Source organism: Aplidium turbinatum, chromosome 2, assembly GCF_918807975.1.
Source record: "Aplidium turbinatum chromosome 2, kaAplTurb1.1, whole genome shotgun sequence".
NCBI classification, from domain to species: Eukaryota; Metazoa; Chordata; class Ascidiacea; order Aplousobranchia; family Polyclinidae; genus Aplidium; species Aplidium turbinatum.
This window is the reverse complement of record NC_137473.1, coordinates 20,494,195-20,518,962: the sequence shown is the minus strand read 5'-3', so window position 1 is coordinate 20,518,962 and position 24,768 is coordinate 20,494,195. Positions and strand designations below refer to the sequence as shown.

At 37.7% G+C, this 24,768-nt stretch overlaps 1 protein-coding gene across 1 annotated transcript; it reads left to right on the top strand.

Moving 5' to 3' along the window:
• The first annotated feature begins 9,076 nt into the window (after positions 1–9,076).
• LOC145764603 (CDP-diacylglycerol--inositol 3-phosphatidyltransferase-like) lies at positions 9,077–24,173 on the top strand. The gene is made up of 6 exons (XM_082576234.1): positions 9,077–9,321; positions 14,140–14,273; positions 15,160–15,272; positions 16,350–16,473; positions 19,902–19,983; positions 21,385–24,173. Exons 1-6 carry the CDS (start codon positions 9,270–9,272, stop codon positions 21,531–21,533), a joined length of 654 nt encoding a protein of 217 aa, XP_082432360.1. The 5' UTR covers positions 9,077–9,269; the 3' UTR covers positions 21,534–24,173.
• Positions 24,174–24,768: the final 595 nt, after the last annotated feature.

The window sequence follows — 24,768 nt, the reverse complement described above, 5'->3', positions numbered from 1 at the left end:
ATTATAAATTTTGAAAATTTGACATAAAATACTATCAATAAATAAGAGCATTTAAACTGTTGTCCTCCAAAATCGAACAGGTATGCAAAAAACTACTTATAACAGCATGTGACTAGCATGTTCCGCTGTTTTCGGTTTGATTTTGGAATGCGTCCTGACTTTTGACTTTGAAGGTAGGGTGATCATGTGATCGTATTCATAGTCAAGATGTCTTTCAGATTCTAGCTGCGGTATCAAGTACAGTACTTTGCAGTGGCGTAGACAGGGGGGGGGTTTGGAGGTTACAATCCCCCCTTTGGCACGCGTGTGATGTCACGATATTGAGAATGATGCTTTCAGTCTCTATGTCTCTAAAACAAAGTTTGCCTAATTTTAAATGAAACTGCATTAAAAGAGCGAGTTTTGCGAATACTAAACATTCAAATATCTCAGCCAGGAATTAGCAACAAGAAAACATAGAAACTTAGCTTTATTACCGAAAAATGCCCAAGAAAACATGATCTTATTTTTTTGGCTGTGGCTATATTTACACTATATAGTGTAATAATAGCCTGAATAGTGTTGCCAGATAAGGAATTCTGCCCTAATTTGAGAAAAGTTTAAAGCTGTTGAAAACAAAAAGTTGCATTTTGGAATTTTTTTTTAGTCCTGGGAAGATCAAAATCCTAATCTTATTCCTAACTCTAACCCTTACCTTAACCCTTCCTAACTTTAATCCTAACTCTGGCAACACCTGATTGTGGAAAAATAGCCACTTCCTATTTTTTTGCTATGCCACCAGACAGCACCATTTTACAGGAATATTTATACCCACATTTTTGTTGAAAATGCTCTCAGAATGCACCAAATTCAAAGTAATTTTTTAAAATTTTCTGGGGAGGCCCCCCAGACCCCCCACCGCTGGGTGTCGCCTTTGGCAAAGAGGCCGGCGGGCGAAGCCCGGCGGCGTCAAAACCCCCTTTCAAAATTTCTGGCTAAGCTACTGGTACTTTGCTTTCTTATTTCGGACGTTTTGTTGATAAATTGAGTACGGTAGTTGTTTTAGGCCTTATTTTACACTATATAGTGTAAATATAACCAAATAATAGCGTTGCCGGATAAGGAATTTTGTCGTAATTTGAGAAACGTTTAAAGCTGTTGAAAACAAAAACTTGCATTTTAGAAAAATTTTTAGTTCTGGGTAAAGATCAAAACCCTAACCTTATTCCTAAGTCTTACCTTAACCCTTACTAACTTTAATCCTAACTCTGACAACACCTGATCGTAACTATGGCAACAAATGGGTAAAAATAGCCACTGTGTTAATGTAAAAGTAAGTCGAAATGCGGTTAAGATCGGGTGAAAAATCACAGTAAAAAATGTGGTAATCTGAGGACAAATGTGGTAATACAAGTGGTAATCTAGCTTTGTAAAAGTGGAAGCACTGCATGCAGCTTCAAGTCGATCTTGAGATTTGATTTTGCGATCTTGAGATTTGATTTTGCGATTCAGAAGCACTCAGACCTATACTTTAGCAAGGCTTATAAGCCGAAAAATATAAGGCACCTGGAGAGGTGGTTTAAACCTTTGTTGAAGAAAAAAGTGTTCTCATACTGGAGCTAGGTTATTAAAAGTAGGAGGTTTGTTACAGCATTTAAAAAAATATATATACCATCTGGTGCAAAAGCACGAGACTTTTTCAATATTTTTTAATGTTCAATCATGGGTGACTGTTGTCTTAGCCTGATTGCGGGCAAAGTTTCAGTTTAATAATAGTTTACAGAAAGACTCCCATAGAATGCTTGGACTTTAGGAAGTTCAGTTTCATATTGCTGATTGTTTTGTAGCTGGCTTTAACATATATTATCAAATAACCGGACTTCTTTCACATGCCATAAATAAGTATTGCTAAGATATAAACTAGGTACCGGTATTGCTTTAAATTCAATAGGCAAGTTACGTAATTAGCGAGTTTACTGCTGTTGTGCTTCATTGATTCTGTGTTAGGCTACATGTATTAAATCTTTTAGATAGTTTATACAGTTTCTCGTAACCCTTTGAAATAAATTGCATTATCTTTTATGTTAACAAAAATTTCAAGAGGATTAAATTACAACGATTCTGAACTCCAACTGCTTATTGACATCATCAAAAACTTAAATCTAGACGTGGAAAATACAGATGGAAATAATCTTTCAAAAAAAAATCAAGCTTGGAATGATTTAACTAAACTGTTTAAAACAAACAGTACATGTGGAGTAGTTATGAAAACTTCTCATTAATAATGTGTTGCCGTACAGTTCGTCTGGCTACTGTTGCTGGTCTACTACATATACGGTACCTGGCCTATACAGGCCTTAAAACTCGTGTTTTTTTCCTGCAGCCATCGTGGCCTACCGAGAGCTCCTTCTCGGCAGCCAAATCTGCACGCTTGGAGGCCAAAATACAAATAACGATACCACAAGTAAATAGAATTAAACTTGCAACAATGCTAAAATGATCACTTAGCGTTGTTGAAGTCTGAGCCACGTCCTGCAATAGAATAGTTGTACCACGCAATAACTGCTTTATCGCGATTGGGAGCTGGTATACAAGTCCCCCCCCCTGGTACCGGTAACTCATGACAAAGAGGAATTGACCAAAACATGTGGATTGAAGGGATGCAACCTGGTTCGTACCCTGAACAGTTTGTACCCTCAGTTCGTACCCTGAAAAGATCGAGAGAAAAAATTAAAAAAAGCGAAAGTCGCTGATCGCAGTTTCCGCAAACATTTAAAAATTTTCCCCCTGAAAAGATTGAGAGAAAAACAGCACAAAGCCAAAGTCGCTGATCGCAGTTTCCGCTAACCGTAATCCTTACCCTAACACTAACCCTCGCTCATCGCAGTTTCCGCGAACATTTTTCCGCAGTTTCCGCTAACCCTAACCTTTGCTGATCACAGTTTCCGCAAACATTTTTCTGTAGTTTCCGCTAACCCTAACTCTAACAATCGAGTAATCTATACTCTCTAACCCTAACCCTCGCTGATCGCAGTTTCCGCAAACATTTTTCCGCAGTTTTCGCTAACCTTACCCTAACCATAAAGTAATCTATGCTCTAGTCTAGCCCTATCCCTCGCTGATCGCAGTTTCCGCAAACATTTTTCCGCAGTTTCCACTAACCGCAGTTTCCGGTAACCTTTACCCTAACCATAGAGTAATGTATGCTCTAACCCCAACCGTCGCTGATCGCAGTTTCCGCAAATATTTTTCCGCAGTTTCCGCTAACCCTAACCCTCTAGTTCAGTGGTTCTTAACCTATGGGTAATTACCCACATGTGGGTAATTTCAGGATAGCAGGTGGGTAATCAGCTGAACCAAAATATTTAGAATTATAGATGTAACAAACAATGTCACAGCTGTAAGTGGTAAAGTTGTTTTATTACTTACACTTTTTTTGATGTTTTGAGTCCGTTCAAAACAACCAGTGATATTTTATTTTAATAAGAAAATTTTCCCAGTGAAGAAGATGAAGATATCCAAGAAGGGTTTTTAGACATGATTTATGAGTCATCTGTCAAGGCTTCTTCTGAAGATAAAAGCTTGGGAAAATCCTGGGGAATGATAGGCAAAGTATATCTAAAAGTTGCGCAAAAACCACTAACATTGTTGATTATGTTCCCTTCCACTTATCTCTGTGAATCAGCATTTTCAAGTGTTGTTGCTTTGAAATAAAAATCCGGAAACAAGCTTTTAGATCTGGAGTCAGATTTGCATTGTGCAGTATCCAAAATCGCACCCGATATTGCATCGATTGTACACAAAAAACAAGAGCAAATGTCTCACTGACGCTATTGATGTCATTCTTTGCATTAAATGCTGTTTTTGTTGAATAACGCTCTTCTATATTTTTAATATGGCAAAATAGCAAGATAGATAAAATTAGATTTTGGGTAATGAGACTTTAATCTGGACAGAAATGGGTAATAAGGGGAAAAAGGTTAAGAACCACTGCTCTAGTTTGTTTGCGGAAACTCCGATCAACAAGTTCGGCTTTGTGCTATTAAACTGCGATCAGCGACTTCGGCTTTTTTTTATTTTTTTCTCTCGATCTTTTCAGGGTACGAACTGAGGATACGAACTGTTCAGGGTACGAACTAGGTTGCACTCGATTGAAGTGTGTGAATAGTAAAGCAAAGGTAAAGTAGTTTCACCCTATATGTTTGGTCGAGTCCTGTCTTTGTCATGAGTTACCAAGGGGGGGAGGGGGGAACTTGTATACTAGGGTGTTACATTTTTTCAAACCTACTACAATATAGTGTTTGTTTGGTGGGAAATGCACTCAAACAAACTATGTCAAAATATTTTTCACTTAAAATAATATTTTGAGGTTCCACACTTGCGTTAACGATTCACCCGATATTGGCGATTTTATCATATGAACAACACAGTAACAGTATGAGTAATGTTATCGAATCTGTCCTGGTAAGAAACATAGACATGGGCTAATACATGCAAAGACGTCGGCAGAATTTTTTTTAAGGGGGGGGGGGGGCGTTTTTGTAATTTTGACATTTTTTAGGGGGGCGCCACTTATGTAATCTACATAAGTAGAATTACTTTCATTACTTTACACCTCTGGTCATGGCTAAGTGGAAAATTTGGGGCATTTCTTATTGAAATAGTACGTTTCACAATCATATTGATTATTCTAGGGGGGGCCAAGACCCCCCCTTGCCCACGTCCTATCAACGCCCTTGAATACATGCACTGTATTACTAAATAATATCAAACTCTCATCTTCTACAATTCACTAGTGTATCTGTATATTTTAAACATACGAAATATTACAAAAAAATCAAGTGTCCTACAGATATTCGAGACTGGTGGTCATGCAAGTAACATATCCTCTGATCGCTGTATCAATCTTTTTCAGTTTTTCGTCACTCATGTCATCATTGCTATCCTTGATTTTCTTTTCCTCTAAGGGTTTCTTAACATTCCCAATCAGTCTTTCATTTGGCATTTGGTTATTTTTGAAACTTTGCCATATTCCTCCGTCACCCAATAAAATACAAGGAGAACATTTACTGGTGATATCAAAGAAAGCTTTGAGGGGTCTAGCTGACCATTCTCTTGCCAGAAGCATTAAGGCTGGTCCTTCAACCGCACTGGGTCTTTTAAAAATGGAACAAAACATTAGAGCAGTGGTTCCCAACCTTTTTTGTTGCGTTCCTCCCTTTGCCTATTTTGGAACTATTCATTCCTCCCCATATTACTAAAAACAAAAAAGGGAGTCCTAAATTTTAGAAACCCTAGAATTTTAACTAAAATGGTTTCTCTGCAATTCCCCCAGATTGTAATAGACACCATTATGTTAGGGTTCTAAGACTCCTTCCTCATTCCGATCGGAAGTAAAAACGGGATCAGGGACCGCACAGCCGGCGGTCTATAAAAATTACCGGATAAGCCAGTTTTTGGTTTGGCTTCTCAAAACCATCGTGTCGATCATCCTCATTCTGCGCGAGCGGAACCCAAGGTATGTGAAGGTTTTTTAGTGGGGTGTTTGGCCAGTGGCGTAGCTAGAAATGTTTTTTTGGGGGGGGGCAAATATTTGATGGATCAAAGAGAACGACAAAGTGTTTGATTAAAGACATCGCTACCTCATGTGCAGTGGCGTATCCTGGTGGGTTGAGCAAGGGAAGCAATAAAACTGGTGGGGGGTTAGAGCGTGCCAAAGGCACGAGTATTCTAGGGGGGTCCGGGGGCATGCTCCCCCGGAAAATTTTTGCAAAATTACACTAAAATAATGGATTATAACGCTTTCTGGAAACACTTTTAGGGTAATATTTGTATGAAATTTATTAGCAAATAATCAGTTATTAACTTATTAAAGGTAGCTCTTGCACACGAACGGGCAATAACTGAAATTCCTCCCCTGAACTCATGAAATTCCTCCCTAGGGAGGAATTCCTCCCCGGTTGGGAACCACTGCATTAGAGTGTAGACATCAACAATAAATTGGGAAATTTGGTTCAGAACAACATGTTGTGAGGAATTCAACTGAAATGGACAAAATGATAAAATGCGCAAATACCCATTTGCAGTTGTTAGCCATCTTGCATGTCCCACTGTCTCCTGCTTGTAAAATAAATATTTTTAGAAAGAACTTGGAACTTGTCTGAATGTATTGCAAGCCAATGCTAGTAAAACTGCTTGATCATCTCGAATTGATTTCTTGCAAGCAGGTTTAGTGGACTCAGCTACCAAAAAGTCAGATAAAATCTGTTGACTTTTTGTAGTTGGTTTTAAATTAGGGGTGGTCAAATTATTAGCCAGAAGATAATGTTTTGAAATCTTCGAAATAAAGTTAAAAACCGATCCATGCTGCAATAACTCCGGTGATGTTGTATCGCCATCAAGAGCTTTAATAACATCTCCCAAATACAATTCGACTATGTGAAATAAGCATTCCTATAACAGCACATCATGCTCATACTCTTTATTAACATGCTGTGAAATTCTTGCACAAATTCCACGCCTGTGTCCTGTGTTAAGAGATGTTGTATCTGTCATAACACATAGAATCTTCTTGAAAAAGCTGGGTTGGATCAACTCCTTTATTGCCAAAAAGCAAGCTTCCCCGGTAACGCTCTCATTTCTTCTAAAAGTTTTAAGAGCTATGAAGATTTCTTCATCAGTGAAATTGGCCAAACATACTAGTCTTTCTCTGTTGAATATTCGCTTTCCATCAAAGCATAGCTGATAGTATACAGCATTAATCATTTTTTCTTCTACTTCACCAAGCAACGTGTTCCTCAGTGCCAACTTATGCCGATAAACTGTAACATGGGATCGTTTTGCTTCTGGATGTCCAGATATTTCAGCAGCTGAGTTCAATAGTGATGATGATAAACGATTTGAAGCCAGTTTTTTATCCGCCATAATACAGTTATCTGTGCTAACAACACTTAACCTTTTTGTACGATTAGATGGCCCAGCCTCATCTTCTTCAACTTGGATTTGTGCACTTTCCATTTCATAATTATCATCACTACCCATTAGACTCGGTTTCATCAATTGCTGAACTGCTTCCCTGTATTGATTGTCCATAAAGAACTCTACATGGTTCTGGTGTATTGTTTCTTCAACTGTATTTGCTAATTCTTCTCATATTTGCTTCAGTTTCCTGAATATCTAAACCACCAATCACTTGTATTCTCCTATTTCTCAGGTCAGTTAAAAACCCTGGTTCTAGCACTGGAATGCGCCTTTCAAAATCACATTTGCATACTGTTTTCTTGTGCCATTGCTGCTCAACTGTTATTTTGCACTTACAGGAACTCACATCAAATAAGTTCTCAAGTTTACTCTGAAATGCAGCTACTTTCATTAAATATGCTGGGGAGTTTAGATGAGATAATGGCTTAGCTTGAAGTTTTTTCACCTGATCAAAAAGTTCTTTCGTCATTTGAGTTACACGATCAATGTTAACATGTGGCAGACCAGCTTTTCCCCACAACTGAATGATATTTTGTACTAACAATGTCTTTACTTCAACAAATGTAGGAATTTTTTCAGTATTTTGATCAAGCATTATTTTATTTCTTAACCAAAAGAAAGCTCTTGCTACATCACCATTAGTAGGAAGTTGAAGCTGCGGTAACTCAGTTGGATAACCAATGCAATCCAAGATTTTAGTCCAATTTCTAGTGACGCGTGAAGATTTTTTTTTTTTTTTCTTCTTTGATTTTCATATTCTAGGTTGCCAGATAAGTACACAACAACTTGATTTTATAAACTATTGTTTTTAGAGCCCATTTGCTGAAAAAAAAGTTAATACACATGAATAAATCCAAGAAATAGCAGGCATAAAAATCCTGCATTTTTTTGAATTTTTTAGATTTTATCCAATATTACCCATAGAGCGTGGAACCTCAAAATATAAATATTTTTAATTTATTTTTTGTGCTGACTAGTTTTTGTGCAAAAACCCATCAAATAAATGATATATTGAACGATTTTGCCCTGGGTTGTACAAAAATGTAACACCCTATTGTATACCAGCTCCCGCGATTGTAATCCGCTATTGCGGGAGCATCCAACGACACTAAATTGTTTCAACTGCTCTCAGCTCAGTAAATTGTTTCAACTGCGTACCGCCTTTCATAAAACCTGACCATTTATTTCGTTATGATGTCACCATTGATCGTGTGAAGTCACTAACAGACAGCGGGAACATTTCTCAACTATGAAGACACGTGTTTTCCCCTCCGATGTCAACTAACCTAGTTCTCCTTTTTAACAACGATTCAATGTCCGGCAACATTGAATTGATATAAAAACGATAATATTGCCAGCGGATGTAAATTAGCACTTTGGATTAACACTTTGTTAAAATAAACATCGGGTTTTTGCAAACAAGACTTACAGCGCTGGTGATCGCAGCTGGATGTATTCCATATATGTACACAATAGCAAATGTTCCCGCGCAATACAACAGTGGTGATTATGACGCGCTGACCTAATTCTGCGTCACTCTTTGATATGGCACTGCATATTTTCGACATTTAATCCACGATCATTCTATTGCGAAATTAACTAATTGGCTAGAAGAAACCGGAGGTAGCACCGGTGGTCATTCAAGCACTACTTAGTGGCCTTGGTCGCGATGGCTGCCGGCTGCTTTAAGGCTTGCTATATAATATCTATAACCTGGCCTATAGTGGCCTATGCCCTATATAATTCTGACTTACGCATAAGCCTTACTTATTTTGAGACGCAAATCTGAATTCCACCCTGAGGGACAATATCCTCAAAACATTTTGAGCAGGAGTGGAGTTCGGACTCGCAGATGATGGAGTGAAGCAGGAGTCCAGAAAACCTGATTTCATACACCTCTGGATCTGGTGTCTAGACGTATGTGTGCACACAAAAAATTTACACTTAATATCTTAAAGCATAAGTTATGTTTTAGGCTACGGTACTTGTTTTACTTGTTTGTTAGATTACTTGTTTTGTCTGTTAGTTTTAGTAAAGAAAATTATCTTTTTGCTGTTTACTGAGTTGTTATTTTTACATGTGTGCTTTAAACAGGCCTATTGTGACACAGCATTAAGTTTGGCAAGTTATATATTATCTGAAACTAATAGCCTAATTCTGATTGGGACATATTGTTTGCTGCTTTGTAAAAGAAAACTTTTGTAGAGTAAATATTTTATCCACAAAAAGGCAGCAATCACTTTCACCTTGTGGAAAAAAGCGTTTCAGTGGAATTACAGATTTTCACAGGATTGTTGCTGACAAGAATAATGAAGAAAACCACTCGACATGATATCTTTTTGTATGTTCCCAATCTCATTGGTATGGTAACTTTATCAATGATGCTATATAGGCTATGATTTACATCAACAGGCTGGCGAAGTTATATTTTATTCAAATACAATAGGAATGAAATATGTTGCCATTTAACTCTTGTTAACTGTTTTGTCTGCAGTATATCGGAATGGCCCGTTTCGGTGAGTCCGATTCGGTGAGTCCAATTCGGTGAGTCCGATTCCCTATTCGGTGATTTTTTGATTTTTTTAAAAAATTATTGGGTACCGTAGCCTAATTATCATTGCCGTTTTAGGGTTAGGGGTTAGGAGTTAAGGTTAAGGGTTAGGGGTAAGGAACTCACCGAATCGGACTAACCGAATCGGACTCACCGAATCGGACTCACCGAATCGGACTCACCGAATTAGTAGCAGACCCGTATATATAGGCCTAGTCCATGTGCGATTGTGCGTATTTGTGATCATTTTTTCAAGGACATTTGAAAATCTTATTTTTTAACTTAAATAGTTACGCCTACTCTTTTTTTATTAGAAAGATATTTTCATACTCTCAAGCGTATAATAATTTGGTGTGATTGTTGTGTGTATTACAATAGCATATTTTGTAATTGCTGTTTTAATTCCAAAATGCGTCCAAACACCATTGTCATTCTGGCAGAATCTTTCTGTGCAATCCTCCTAATAAGACAATCCGTAAAAACGCATGGTAAATAATGCGATTACACAACAACGTGCGGATTTTGATAAAAGCATTTCTTGTTGATATTTTTTTTCATGAAAAAGTCAGGATGCCACTTGAAAGTCAAGATGCCATTTTTATTTTATTTTTATAAAAAACGGAGTTATTTCTAAAAATGTAATTAGGGCTGCAGTTTTTTGGCTCCTGAATGTCCATTTAAGAGTCTACCGTAATCTAAGTTGATTTCATTTTTTAAGTTGCACGTTTTGTTATTGCGAAGCAGGACATTAAGGCGCGAACAAAACGGCGCAGAGACAAAATGAAGCCGTCACGGTTGTTAGTGTGAGAGACAGAACGCAAAGTGTGATGCGGGAATATTAATCGCGCCGTATTTTGTCTTGAAAATGATGCAACATAATCTTTGAACTTATTGCAAACAAATGTACGCTGTTTCAAATTGCTCCCCGACCAAATGTGGTCTTTACTTCCCGACTGAACTTGACTTCGAATATAAGGAGCAACGCATTTGAATTAAGAATGTCATTGAGTGTTATTGAACTCATTTAATTATCACAAATTAGATATTATTGCACGGTAGTTTCTCTTTACAATAATGTTATTTCGTGCTTCCCAAATGAACTTGAAGTGAGCAACGCATTTGAATCAAAACTATTATTGATCAACTAATAGCGCTTGAGTTAAGTATTTTCAAAAGAAAAAAAAATTGTTACGTTGACTTTGGCGCCGTTTTGTCTGCGCCGTTTTGTTCGCGCCTTAACCCTTTCAGTGCGTGTACCCGGTGTTACCGGGTATAGCAACATGTCGGTGAAATACGTGTACCCTAGAGTGGTTCAAAAAAACACAATTTTCTCGGAATCTTCCTCCACAAGGCTTAAAATGTGCCATCTTCCCATAGAAGTGCCCTTGCAAAAAATTAGACTGATTGGAAGTCGTTTAGAGGTCAATCAGATTTTCACTTTTTTACCACATTCTGCCTATGTCAAACCCTATCGCACACAGGCCGATATTGTGTGCAAGACTTACAGAGAGGGAATGCCCCCTATTGTTTTGAAAACCACAGCAGAGAATGAGCTAGACTTCTTTATGATGCATAATTAAACTTCGTGTGTATGTAAACAGATTTATTAACTTAACACCCAACAAAGCAAAAATCTTATTTTCATACTAAACTATCGGCAATTCGGCATCTACCATTTTTATTGAAAAACACTCGAAACCAGCAGTAGTCTCATCAGTCATCACTTCAATTATTTTGATAGGTTAAATAAGTTTAAACATAATACAATTTTCCTTTTATCACAAAGAGACATCCATATCACGATAAATGAATTAAAATACAATGTTAGCATCAAGGACTGTGGTGTTAAATCAGATATGACATTCGGCCACTGTTTTCGTCACAGTCTCATTTCAGGCTTTGTTGAGATTAAGGGTTGCTTTGGTTGGCACCGGAAACCTTTTCCTGTAGATGCTTACTAACTGCAGTAGGTACTGGTACTGTTTCTGAGTCTCATGAAAATGATTGAAGTGATGACTGATGAGACTAATGCCGGTTTCGAGTGTTTTTCAATAATAATGGTAGATGCCGAATTGCCGATAGTTTAGTATGGAAATAAGATTTTTGCTTTGTTGGGTGTTAAGTTAATAAATCTGTTTACATACACACTAAGTTTAATTCTGCATCATATAGAAGTCTAGCTCATTCTCTGCTGTGGTTTTCAAGATGATAGCGGGCATTTCCCCCTCTGTAATTCTTGTACACAATATCGGCCTGTGTGCGATAGGGTTTGACATAGGCAGAATGTGGTAAAAAAGTGAAAATCTGATTGACCTTTAAACGACTTCCAATCAGTCTAATTTTTTGCAAGGGCACTTCTATGGGGAAATGGCACATTTTAAGCCTTGTGGAGGAAGATTCTGAGAAAATTGTATTTTTTTGAACCACTCTAGTGTACCCGGTAATACCGGGTAGTCAGTTAAAACCTTGTTAAAGCTAGTTATTGACTTGCACGCGCCAGCTTGGCTTGTTTCTATGCACTAGAAGTTATTTGTAGCTGTTTAAAAACGTCAAACTTTAAAATGTCGGGGAGCAATGTGCGAGGTAGTCGATTCAATACGGAGGAAGTGGTAGGTCAGATTTTTGCTGACACAGACAGCGGGGACAATTTTGATATTGCTGATAGAGAAGTTTCGTTTCCGCATGTTGACAATGACAGCCCGGGGAGTGATTGGGAATGTGATTTGAATGATTTTTATGATTTACATCTTGACGATAGATCCATGGATGTGTTTCCTGATTATGATGAAGAGGGTGGTCGTCGTGTGAGCCTCTGGGGCCGAGGGTCTATTCTTTTACCACCCCAGATTTACGATGTTCCCGGACTACACTGGAAGGCTACTAGAGAGCAGCCAGTCTTTGGTTTCATCATCCATGACACGCAGACCTTCCACTCCATTAGATGGCTCGAAGATGGAACAGTCATTGATGATGTGGTCTGCGGTTTGTTCCTCGGCACCACAGTCACAGGAGGAGGAAGAGGCCATTCCCCGTTGGTGCATGGTTGAGCGGAAAAGCCCGACGCCAGTTTGAAGATGGTTGAGGCGCACCCATGCCTGTCTTGGTAGCCTTAGGCCGATGGGGCGTGTGTCGGCGTCGGGGCTGAACGAATAGAGTCTGGTGGCGCTTGACTTCCATTCAGAACTCCATTTATGGTCCGCCCAAGTACCCGCATTTATGGTCCGCCCAAGTTTGCCCTGACTGTCCAAGCCAGCCAGGCCTGCATGCAGATAAAGATTGTTTTAGGGTTTACCACATAAAATTGGATTATTCTGTAGCTGCACCCAGGGCCGGCTTTAGCTGATGGGGAGCCGGAGGCACTTTTAGATCGGGGGGGCCCCGTGCAAAATTTTTTTTAGCTCCGTCGGCGCGAAAAACCACCTCTACGTGTACAGTAGCAGTAATCCAGCACTGCACAGCATTTTGCAGAAACTTCAAAGGCCGAAAAAAAAAATAATAACACAAAATTACATTTTTTTCTACGTCGGAGGTCCCTTCAAAAGGGGGGCCCGGGGCACCTACACCCTCTGCCCCCTCCCTAAATCCGGGCCTGGCCGCACCTGATGAAAAAAACAGAGATTCATTAGACGTATAGCCTACGAGTAGGCCTAAATGTCTAAATTTTGCTCTCACCAAACTCAACAGCCTGAAGTTTGTACTGTGAAAGAAAGCAAAAACATTTATTGAAAAGCATTAGCCTATGTGATAGAAGACTACAATCACTATGTAGCCTACAAACTATAACTATTTTTCAATGTAGGCTATCTTTCATTTTTTACATGGTATTCTATGGTTCTTTTTGTCCATTTTGTTTATTTTTATCCATTTTCAGTAAACAACAAGACATTCCAACAACATTTTACTAGAAAAAAAACTTTTTTTACAGTTTTTCTAAAAATTGAAGCACCTAAAATGGCTGCCACGAAGTCACGTGACAATCTATCTGTGTAAAATTTTAAAATTTTCCTTTTTTTTATTAGTTCAACCTTTTTTAAAATCTAAAACACAAAAAAAATTTTCAAAAAGCTCTAATAAGAGCTTATTTTTTTCACATTCATTATGAAATGCATATTTTTTTCTAAATTTTTTTTTTCTAATTTATTACTTTTTTTACCAGTTTCATTTTTTAAATGTTATTCAGTAATTGATTTTTTTCGTTTTGTGTATCTTTATCCATATTTAGTAAGAAAAAAGACTTTCTAACTACATTTCATTACAAAAAAAAACGCTTTCTTCACAATTTCACAAAAAATGAAAAAATCCAAAATGGCTGCCATGACGTCACGTGACAATCTAACTGCGCAAAACTCTAAAATTTTGCCTGTTTTTATTAGTCCAACCTTTTTTAAAAACGAATACACAAAAGAAATTTTCAAAAAACTCTTGTAGTACTTTTTGCACATTCATTTGAAAATGCATATTTTTTCCTAAAAAAGGGCTTAGCACAGGAACTAGACATACCTATAGCAGCGAAAGGGTTAATGTCGTGAACCGTTGTTATTGTGCTACTGTTTTCCAATTTGCACATTTTGTTATTGTATTGCACACACATTACTTGTTATGTTTCATAATTTTCCAACATATTGCAGGTTATGCCAGGATTGTTCTAGCCATTGTTTCCTTTCATTACATGCCCACTGATCATGTAAAGGCGGCTAGCTGCTATTTGTTGAGTGGATTTCTTGACGCATTTGATGGATATGCTGCTCGACTTTTAAACCAAGTAAAGTGCTATTATTGTAAATGTACTCTAAATTTCCGTTTTTTCTCCTCTCTTTTGTGGTGGTAGATGTGATCTTATTTCATCTCGGCACTGCAGCAGTGCAGCTACCGTATTAGGACTAGTAAATATTTTCATTTTCGATCAATAAACATATTAAAGACACATAAAATGTAATCAATACAATCTTCCAAAGCACATGTAATCCACATTCCACAGTTGGTTGTATGTTGATTTTTCCAACTTTTTTTTAACTTGGTCTTCAATATTAAATACTAAAGAGTCTTTACATTATAATTTGGGTTATGGACTCGATGGAGTCTGACAAAAAAGTCTTTCCCATGTCTCAATTAACAACCGTTTGACTCTGGCTCATGTATGCTATTTTTTATACTTACCGTATCACCAACGTGGCATGACAAAAGATGAATATGTTGTCCAATGTCCATTTGCTACCCTTGTTGTTTTATTGGTATGCAATATTGGTGACACAGTTTTATGTCACAATATTGTGTCAGCATAGAGCTGACACAATATTGGTTGTTATTTGTGGATTTTCATCATTGTTTATCATCAAGACAAGAAATTCAAAATTGCTTGTGAAGGATGAAGACGAATTTAGCCATAAATGACGAAATATGAGTTTTTAATGTTTATTTGTTCAAGCGTATAAGGGATTATACAAATGTAGTTACAACTACAAAGTTGTAGAATTAGATTTCAAACTTTAGTATTTACTGTGCATCGTTTCTAAGTAATCAGGAGAAGTGGTTGAGCCACCATTGCTGGCATTGGCATGTTCATAAATGAAATCATTGTCGAATTTCTTTTAAAGTGGTTTGTGACTAACGTTCCTCCTAATCATTATGTGTTCTGTTTTTTGTTGCAGGGTACAAAGTTTGGAGCGATGTTAGACCAGTTAACCGACCGAGCAGCTACGGCCTGTCTTATGGTTACGTTGGCAGTATTCTACCCTGCGTATGCCTTTTGGTTTCAACTCAGGTAATATTTTCTTTGTTTCCAAGACAATTCGCTGATCATGCGTCAAAGTGAACGTGGTTAAGTTATAACAAGTGCGTTACAAGTTTCCCTTTCACGTTTTTTCATGAAACTTCTGAAATAAAACAGTTTTGGTTTGTTTATTTGTGTAATTGTTGTGAGCTTTGCGACATGTGATTGTTTTTGTGTTTGCCTCATTGCCTGTATTAAAAATTTTTGAATGACCCCATCTTTGGCTAGCGGCTACCGAGAATTCTAATCATCTGCTCAAGAAACGTGGTCTCCCTTGCTATTATCATTCTTTTTCTTCGTCGTATGAGCTGTCTTCTTCCGGACTATATGTTTGGGCATGAAGTCATCAGCCACTCGACAGTCTCGTCATCCAAGGCCTTCAACCCAAGCGTTCCATGTGGTGGTTGATAGATTGGGCAGTCATGGATGACATGGTCTACTGTCTGGTCTGTGGCACCACACTCGCATCCCGGTGAGGGAGCCACGCCCCATCTGCACATGTCTGAGCGAAAGCGACCGACGCCAGTTTGTAGGCGGTTAAGCCGGACTCACGCCAGTCTTGCGAGGGACATTTCCGGAGGGTGGGGATCGACGTCGGGTAGAAATTATCATTAAGAGTACCGTATGTTTCAATTTATGAAATCACGTAATTACTTTCAACAAACTGTACGTTTGCAACTCTAATTAGTAAAAATTTCTTGAAATGTAGTTACCAGAGCTGTGGAACATCAATTATTTCATAGAAGCTGCTACGTGATCGTTGATCGATTATTTAGTATTTTAAGACTGATGAAACAACACATATTTTTTTAAGTATTTCAGAATGGTTAAATACTCTAAACTAAAGTCATATTCTCTGTACACCTTGTTATGTTGAGTCGTTGCTTGGTTTATCAATCAAGTAAAGTCAAAACCGTGTAGTTTTGTGCAATGATAATAAAACTTCAGGCAAAAAAACGTCGCAAGCAAGACTAACTCAATGCTGAAACCTAGAAATCGACTTCAGTGACTTAATAGAATAATTAGATAGATGCTCTTGTGCTAATTATGTTTCATTTCTGTTTCCAGCCTTGGTATTGACATTGTGAGCCACTGGATGCATCTGCATAGCTCGGTCCTGAGGGGAGCGAATAGTCACAAGTCCATGGACCTTACCAGCAACCCCATCATGCGGATATACTATACATCACGGGTATGCAGCCAAAGTACCAGTTAATCTGCTGATAGTTATTGATATTTTAAAGCAAAGTTTCCGGTTGTGCTCGTTTGTTCGACGTATATAATCTTTATATACGGTACCTGAAAAATAGGGTGGAGTGAAACATTTTTTTTCTAAAAAATCAAAAAAAGTACCCCTCCAAAAACCTGGCAAATGGCCTAAAACTGGCGTAAAATTTGGTTTTGGGGTGTTGCCCCCTAAACTGGCCGAGCCCGGGGCCGATAAAGGTCACGGAAAGGTCAAATTTCATAAAATCGCTATAACTTTTGAACCAATTATGATAGAAAGATGGAACTGGTCTTAAAAGATGCAGAAGGGCCAAGTTTCTATCTGTTGTAAGAGAAAAGTTTTATCTAACTTTCTTTAGAAATAGAAATATTTTCAAAAAACTGCTTTTCAGAGGTCCCAGATCTGCTGAAATATGGAACAAAACTTGTAATTTAGTGAAATTGAACGAAACAGATGCATAACAAAATGTAAGCATTAAGCTGCCAACATTATTGTAACATTGAAGATAGGGAATGTACAATATGGGCAAAATCTAGAAACCACCTATGTTTACCCCCAACCTTGAAAATATCTACCAATCCATCTCAACCTATACAAGTATGCAATATACATTTATTAAAGCTCAAGTAGATCTTTTCTCTTTGATGATTAAGCCCAAAAAGAGTCCTTCAAATGTAATGAACAAATTGTGAACAGCGACTGTTATGCTAGCCTACTACGGTACAGTACAAAAAGAGTGATAAACTTTTACTAGCTCAGTAGCTCACGCCATGATAACTACTATATTTCTAAATATGGATAAATATAGGCTATCCAATATGCACGTGAACACGGTGTTCACTACTGGAAAATTTTTAAAGATACACTTGATGTAGTAGTGATTAAAGAACACATTGCTGCTTAGAAGCAGGCTTCAATTCGCACTTCTTCATGCAATAAAATCCTTATCTGTAGTCATAGACAAGTATAAAACAAGTATTGCTTTAGTCACAGTCAAGCATAAAACAGTGGATCGTTGGATCAAACACTGGGGTACAAAAATAAATCAAGTGATAATGAGGACTGAGGAGTCATTGTGCCTCATCTTTAGGAATGAGCTCATGAACTAAATTGCTTTTTAGTGTTGAACTGTTTCATCAACTGCCTTGATTTAATTTTTTTATGACAAGGATGCAAAAGTTCCAAAGGCTGAGATCTTATGCTTTCAATTTCAGAATTGTTTAGAGTTAGAAGTGCTGGTGGCTGATTCATATCTTGTGCATTCAAATTCACTAATTTATGAAAGAACTTCGCTCTAAAATTCAACTTGGGAAGAAGAAATTTGCGAACGGTTGCGCTAGAATTGTGCAATGTTTGCATTACAGACTCATCTTCATCATTCTGTTCAATATACCCTCCACTGAAACCATTATCATCAATTGTAAAGGCTTTTAAACTTCTTCTTATGGCCAGGACTTTTGTGAACAGCAATTCTTCGTACATCCTCATCATTGTCACCAAGCAAGACATTTTCAGGATGTGCAAAAAATGAATTTCTTTGGACGACTTTTTTTGCAATATCTTTAACTTTTTGATTAGGAAACTGAACTATTCTTCTGACAAGATCGAAGAAATTTTTCGGACCATCTGTTAGTTGATGTTTTTCTTTAATTTTAAACCATGTAGGAAACTAAATTTGAACACAAAACTCAGCTAATTGGATCAAATTTGGACAAGGTTTGGTAGTTGAAGTATAATACCGTAGTATTCTACAGGCAAGGGTCATCCATCTGGAATGAACGGGTGGTCTAACTTCCAAGAGTTGCAGATCCATGTCCACATCACCAAGCGTTACTGCCATGCATATTCTAAAGCCGTAATATTGATCAGAACTAACATTTTCAATAACTTCATTGCTCAAAATTGGAAAATTTTGATTAGGAATTTTCTTAAACTGTTCCACTGGCCAATCTGAGACACTGGTGTTTAATTCCTTCCCTATTAGTCCACAAAAGCTATCTGGGCTTCTAGTTGTACCATCTAAGCTGATGAAGACATGGCGCAAAGAAATTTCATTGCAGTGTAGTAGGCAAATTGCCCATTGCAAAGGCCGCTGAAGTAGTTCTTTCAAGCTTCTGATAAATCCATTATGTGCACTAGTCATCGATGCAGCCACCATCTGTAGCCTACCAACCACTGAAAGTTTTTCTTTCAGTTCCGTTTCTGCAATTGCATTGAAAACATCTAATGCAATAGTTCTCCCTTTGCCATTTTATGGAGCAAGGTGAGTTAAATAGAACTCACCTGGCTCCCCTACTACAACGTAATGCTCTTCTAGGTGAATCGTCCTATACCATTTTCCTTCAGCTTGAAGCATCATTTGTGTTGCATCCTGTCTTCCATCAATGTATATTCCATTCACTAATGCAAAATGCCTTGTTTCCTCTTCTCGTATCTCTTCGCGATATTTGTTTCTTTCCCTTCTTAACTTACTTCTGTCTATCACCAATCTCTTATCTTCATCATCTATTAGTCCTACATCCTGTAATGCAGCATTGGCAAGTGCCGAACCTGCTCTATCAGAGACTTGGTACCGCTTAAAGATTTGGCCAACTACATCTATTTTGTTCCACCTGTGAGTCTGATTTCCTGAAGTAAAACCTTCGGAATGTTCAGATGATGATATAGTTGATTCAATTGAAATGGAAGAATCAGTATCAGAATCATTGTTCAACTTCACTGTATTACAAGTTTTCTTCCATATTTTAGTGCCTCAGACCTCTAAAAAGCAGTTTTTTGAAAATATTTCTATTTCTAAAGAAGATAGATAAAAATTTTCTTTTACAACAGATAGAAACTTGGCCCTTCTGCATCTTTTAAGACCAGTTTCATCTTTTTATCATAATTGGTTCAAAAGTTATGGCGATTTTATGAAATTTGACCTTTCCGTGACCTTTATCGGCCCCGGGCTCGGCCAGTTTAGGTGACAACACCCCAAAACCAAATTTTACGCGTTTTAGGCCATTTGCCAGGTTTTTGAAGGGGTACTTTTTTGATTTTTTAGAAAAAAAATTTTCACTCCATTCTACTGAAAAAAGCATTTATCCAAACTAGAATTGCCACTTTGTTTTTTTATTATCGTCATCAGTCATCACATTAATAACTTCAAAGCCTTTAATTTCTTAGAATAACATTTTTTCCTTTAACTGTTGAAGGAATTATATTCCTTTTTAGAATAAGTATAATTTTTTCAGCTCACGATGTTGACCCGTTAAATCGATCAGGATTTAATTCATTTCGAACTTTCTTAAAACGCTGTAGCCAATTCGGCAGCAGGAATGCTGTGAAGTCTTGGCACATGTGGGTACTTCGGGGGAAATTTGTCTTTTAACGTAGCCTACTTTTCATTTCAGCCATGCCTGTTCATCATGTGCTCTGGCAACGAATTTTTTTTTGCCATGCTTTACCTTCTCAACTTCACCGAGGGACCACCAGGTTAATTTATTCTATAGATTGTGTTTCACTTTTAGCAGCATGACCGTTGCTTACTTCACAATGTAGATACTAACGACCTGTTTTAGCTTGATGCACTGCGAGTTCGCTGTGGTAATAGTGAATTGTACTAGCTTTCTGAACACAGTTCCCTAATCAATAATAATATGCTATGACGAATGGTGTTGAACTACGTCACCTAATTTATTAATCAACTGATTCAACAAGATTTCACAGCAATAACGCCTAACAACACAGAAACTCAACAGACAGCATTCAAGATAGCAGCCTCAAGCCAAACAAAAGAGCCACATAAAACAGCGACTCACTGACTTCAACACCAATCGTCATAGCACATGACTAGGGAACTGTGTTCCGAAAGCTAGTGCAATTCGCTATTACCACAGCGAACTCGCAGCATCAGGCTAAAACAGGCCGTTGCTATCCACATTGTGAAGTTAGTTTATTTTATATAACTTATACTCAGTTCGGCAGAGGTGCTGCCTCAGTAGACTGCATGTGCTTGCCTTGATTCTTGATTTGCCATTTGACTGGTCATTAGATCCGGAAAGGCCGAATGCAAAAATGCCTGTCTTTATATCTCAGTTGAGCGATGAAAATGTCATCTAGCCAAGAGAGAAACTGCAAAACCCAGCTATGTTGTTTCAACTTTCTGGGTTTGAGGCTGATGCATGTTAGGATAGCTCTCCACTCATCGACATTGGGTAGATAGAACAATACATGGGTGTTAACCATGACGTACAAACGGTGACTTTGCTCTTATCAACCTCGGTGGCCAGATCTTCTGCAGTTTTTTATATCCTTTACAAACATGCTGAGTTGCTATATGGTTAAGCTTCCAAAACAGAATAAAGATTCCAACTATCAATAAAACTTCTAAATATAGAATTGTCGTTCCTGCAAGATCACGTAACGCTAGTTTTGCTCTCGTGGTCTGCGCTTGAGCAACGTACTTCAAGGACTGCTTCCCAATTCCCATTCAGCGGTACCGAGTGGATGGAATAATTCACAGACAACGTCAACCATACATAGACAACTGGAAAACTTCACTCTGTCTGTCAATCTCGATAACCGGGCTTGTGTCAGTGGTTCAAAGCCTGCATCTGCAAGTATGCGAAACTGCCCGGAATATGCTATCAGAGGCTTTGTCAGTTGTAGGATAAAGATTCAAACCACGATCAATAGTGGCAGTTGAGCTAATTCTGATCACATAATCATGGCGAGATTTTTTGTTATTCTCAGTCCATGTTAACTGTGGTTATATATAGCTTAGTGGAATCTTCTCAACCCCCACACCATAACAACCTGTTGTGAGCAACTTGATTTTGTTAAGTTCACTTCAATAATACCTCACCGCGTGTTGATGTCATTATTGCATTGCAGTGGCCGGTATTGGTCTGGTGCGCATTATTCTCTACTTGAGCGCCCCTATCATGGCCTTGAAGACCCTGATCAGCATCATTCACTTAATGGATGCTTCCATCAGGCTTGCCAGCATTGACGCCGACGAAAAGAACAAGGAAAAGGATTGATGATATCATCAAATTAATACGTTATGTTATTGCGGACGCAGTTAGCCCGATGGCACTTATACTTGGAAGCTACTTAATTTTGAATTAACTGGGTCGTTTGATTTCGTGTTTCTTGGCTTGACTCTCGGTTAGTTGTTCTGTGACCTGTGTATGATGGGGCTGCATTTTTATTTTGTTGCTTATTTTAAAATAATTTATTTATAATTGTCCAACTCAGTAGTTCTCAGTTTTCTTCAATGACAAAAAATTTATACCGAAGCTGAACCACTATAATGTCGTAAACATTTGTTTTTGCTATACCACTATCATGCGTACTAATGTTTACAAGGGAAACTTTTGTAATTTGGACACCCCAACACAGGGCTTCCCAAATTTTTTCGTCTGTGGCCACTCTTAAGTTGAGATTCTTTTTTCGGCGATCCTGAACGTTTAACGGTAAAAATAAATATTAAAACAGTACTTATAGAGTGCAAAATCAAGTTAATTTGTTTTGAGTGGCTTTATGGGTGTAGGAAAAGGTTAATTTTTAGGGGTGCAAAAAGATTTTGCCTAAATAATTTTTGCGATAAATCATACTTTGTTTTAAAATTTAACTTTAATTACTGGTTGTTTATTGGTATACAAATGTACTTTGCCAACCTGCACAATTACTTTCCAACATTAGTATTGTAGCGATCCATTATTTCAACATATAAGTTTTCCTGCCTTTTACTAAAGTTATAAAAGAAGCCCTTCGCCAATATTGTAGTTTTTTCTCCTCCGTGCAATCTACAGAGAAACCCCAAACAATGAATTTTCCTACTTCGTTCTCAGGAAAGCATTTGTCCTGATGTTTCCAACAAGCAATAAAAAAATTGGAGATTTAAAGTAAAAATGTTTGTCGAAATGCTTCATACATCGCTTCTTTTTCTTCGTTGGAACCTTTTTCGTTATCCCAGAGGTCGAGGGGCTCTGCCTTTTACCACCCTTGGGCAGTGGCAGCGAGTCAGCGACTCGGTCTAGGACCTAGGTGTTTGGGCAAGTGTCGAGCAGTCATTGAATCGTTGCTGTCTATGTACTACGAAATTACTCGTATAACTTTTGCTGGTTACAGAGTTGCGCTGTAATAGCATAAATTGGCATAAATCTGCTAAACATGGTTTGTGTTTCCATTATTAATTTTTTGACATTTGCACATCAAACGTACATACAAATTGTTAAAAAATAATTCATTAAATTTTGTCTTTTTTTCTCTCCTTTTTTTTAACTTTTAAAAATTCTAATAAGGCGTTGCCACCGTGCCACATTTAAACTGATTCTCCTGCTTTGGTAGCATGCACATTATAACGTTCGTGTTTTGTCGCTTCTACCTTTTTCTAGACCTCTGCTATTTTTGACATATGTTGTCTTTCGTTGTGATGGTCAGAAAAAAAAAAGCTGAACTGATTCAACACTTTGAGGAAACTGGAGTAGCCTATTTGCGACCCCTAAACTTTGTTGCACGACCCCTAGTTTGGGGGGCGCTGCCCTTAGAGGATAACGACAGTATATCCACAAGAAATGCCCATTGTATTTTTTAATACATGCATCACATGCGGCGCTACATAGCATATTTACCAAGTTATTATTTAAAATTATCAAAAGCAAATGAAATACAGTAGAACTCGGTTAATCCGGATTCGGTTAATCCGGATCTTTGCCTAATCCGGATAAAACTGGAAGTACAAATGATTTGTAATCTTTTTCTTGAGAAACAGCTTTGGATTATCCGGATTATTTAATCCGGATCTTCGCCTATTCCGGACAAAAGTTGCGCTTTCTCTATCGCTTTATCCGGATTTTCCCGATTTTTCGTAAGTTTTCCATAGAAACTCGTCTGCGGTAACTGTTTTCAAAAGTTTTGAGTGACTACAGATTATTCCGACACGCATGTCTGAAGATGTAACTTTTGCCAGTGTGTTCTTGCGTCAGACGCAGAGTCTACAAATACATTCATTTTACATGCATACTGCATTTTAAAAGAACTCTATCACTGGGTCGCTAATGTGGTGATCGCGCGTCTCGGAATTGGCAGATGACAACACTAATGCGTTCAATTTCGGTGATTTTTACCGATACCCTTCTATCTAGGTAACGTCAGGCTTGATAGAACCGTCATCGGTTAATCCGGACCTTCGCCTAATCAGGATGGAATCGCCGGTCAAATCGAATCCGGATTAACCGAGTTCTACTGTAGTCACAAAACAAAAATTTGGAATAGTGGTCCGAATTACAGTCCTTGAGTGTAGGCTAATTTAGACCACGGAATATGTCAAGCAAAAAATTCACAATTTTTATCGTAAAGTTTGTCATAATAAAACAGATTGTTCTTTTTGTTCACTGAAATTGTTTCATTATAACTATACCTGTCCTGATGACTGACAAATTCAATAGGCTACTGGTGATTTACATTATTTCAAGTCTTGATCCAATTTGTTCACAAACGTTACCAAAACAACTTTGAAAATATAAAAGGAGCGTCGATTGAAATTACACGGGTAGGTGGGGGACTAGCCTACTTGATGAAAAATCTACTCGTAAACTTTTGAAATTTATTGCTGCACTGAATATTATTTTTGATTGGTGTTTGTTTTACTTGTAATACATATTCGTTTGATTCAAGCTTGTAGTTTTAACATCAAAATATTACGAATTTATTTATTTTGGACACTGAGGTACATTGAAGAAATGATGGGACAACATTATTCAAAGTGTGTACAGATACACCCGCCTCGATAAGTCAGTTGGTTGAGCTTCCGATTTTTACGAACGAATAAACATTAAGACCAAGCGACGCTGGTTCGAATCTCGAGTTGTGTGCCTGAGCAATACATTTCGAGGACAGCTCTCCAGTTAGTCAGAGGCTACTGGTGGATGGAATAATTCATAGGCAACTATCGGTAAGTAATTAACAATCTCACTAAAATTTTCGAAATCAAATTGTTTTTGTTTTTCAACATCTCGTGATGTTAAAACCTATTGTGTCGTCTGGAGAAAACAGTAAAGAAAGCGTAAAAATATAATTTTATAGAAAAATTCATTTTAAGTTTTTAAACAGTCGTCCAAAGTTGGCAAAATCTGAAAATTTCTACAAAATGTGACAAATCAGGCCGTATCTTTAGGTAGGCCTAGCCATGAGAAAACCTATAAATAATTTTTGGCAGGAAGGAACCTTTTATTCTGAAGTGATCAACAGATACGACAACTAAAAACTTTT

Coding starts and splice junctions, on each gene's coding strand:
- LOC145764603 (XM_082576234.1), top strand. CDS start 9,270: ATGAAGAAAACCACTCGACATGATATCTTTTTGTATGTTCCCAATCTC. Junction 15,273..16,349: donor GCCTTTTGGTTTCAACTCAG/GTAATATTTTCT, acceptor TTCTGTTTCCAG/CCTTGGTATTGACATTGTGA. Junction 19,984..21,384: donor CTTCACCGAGGGACCACCAG/GTTAATTTATTC, acceptor ATTGCATTGCAG/TGGCCGGTATTGGTCTGGTG.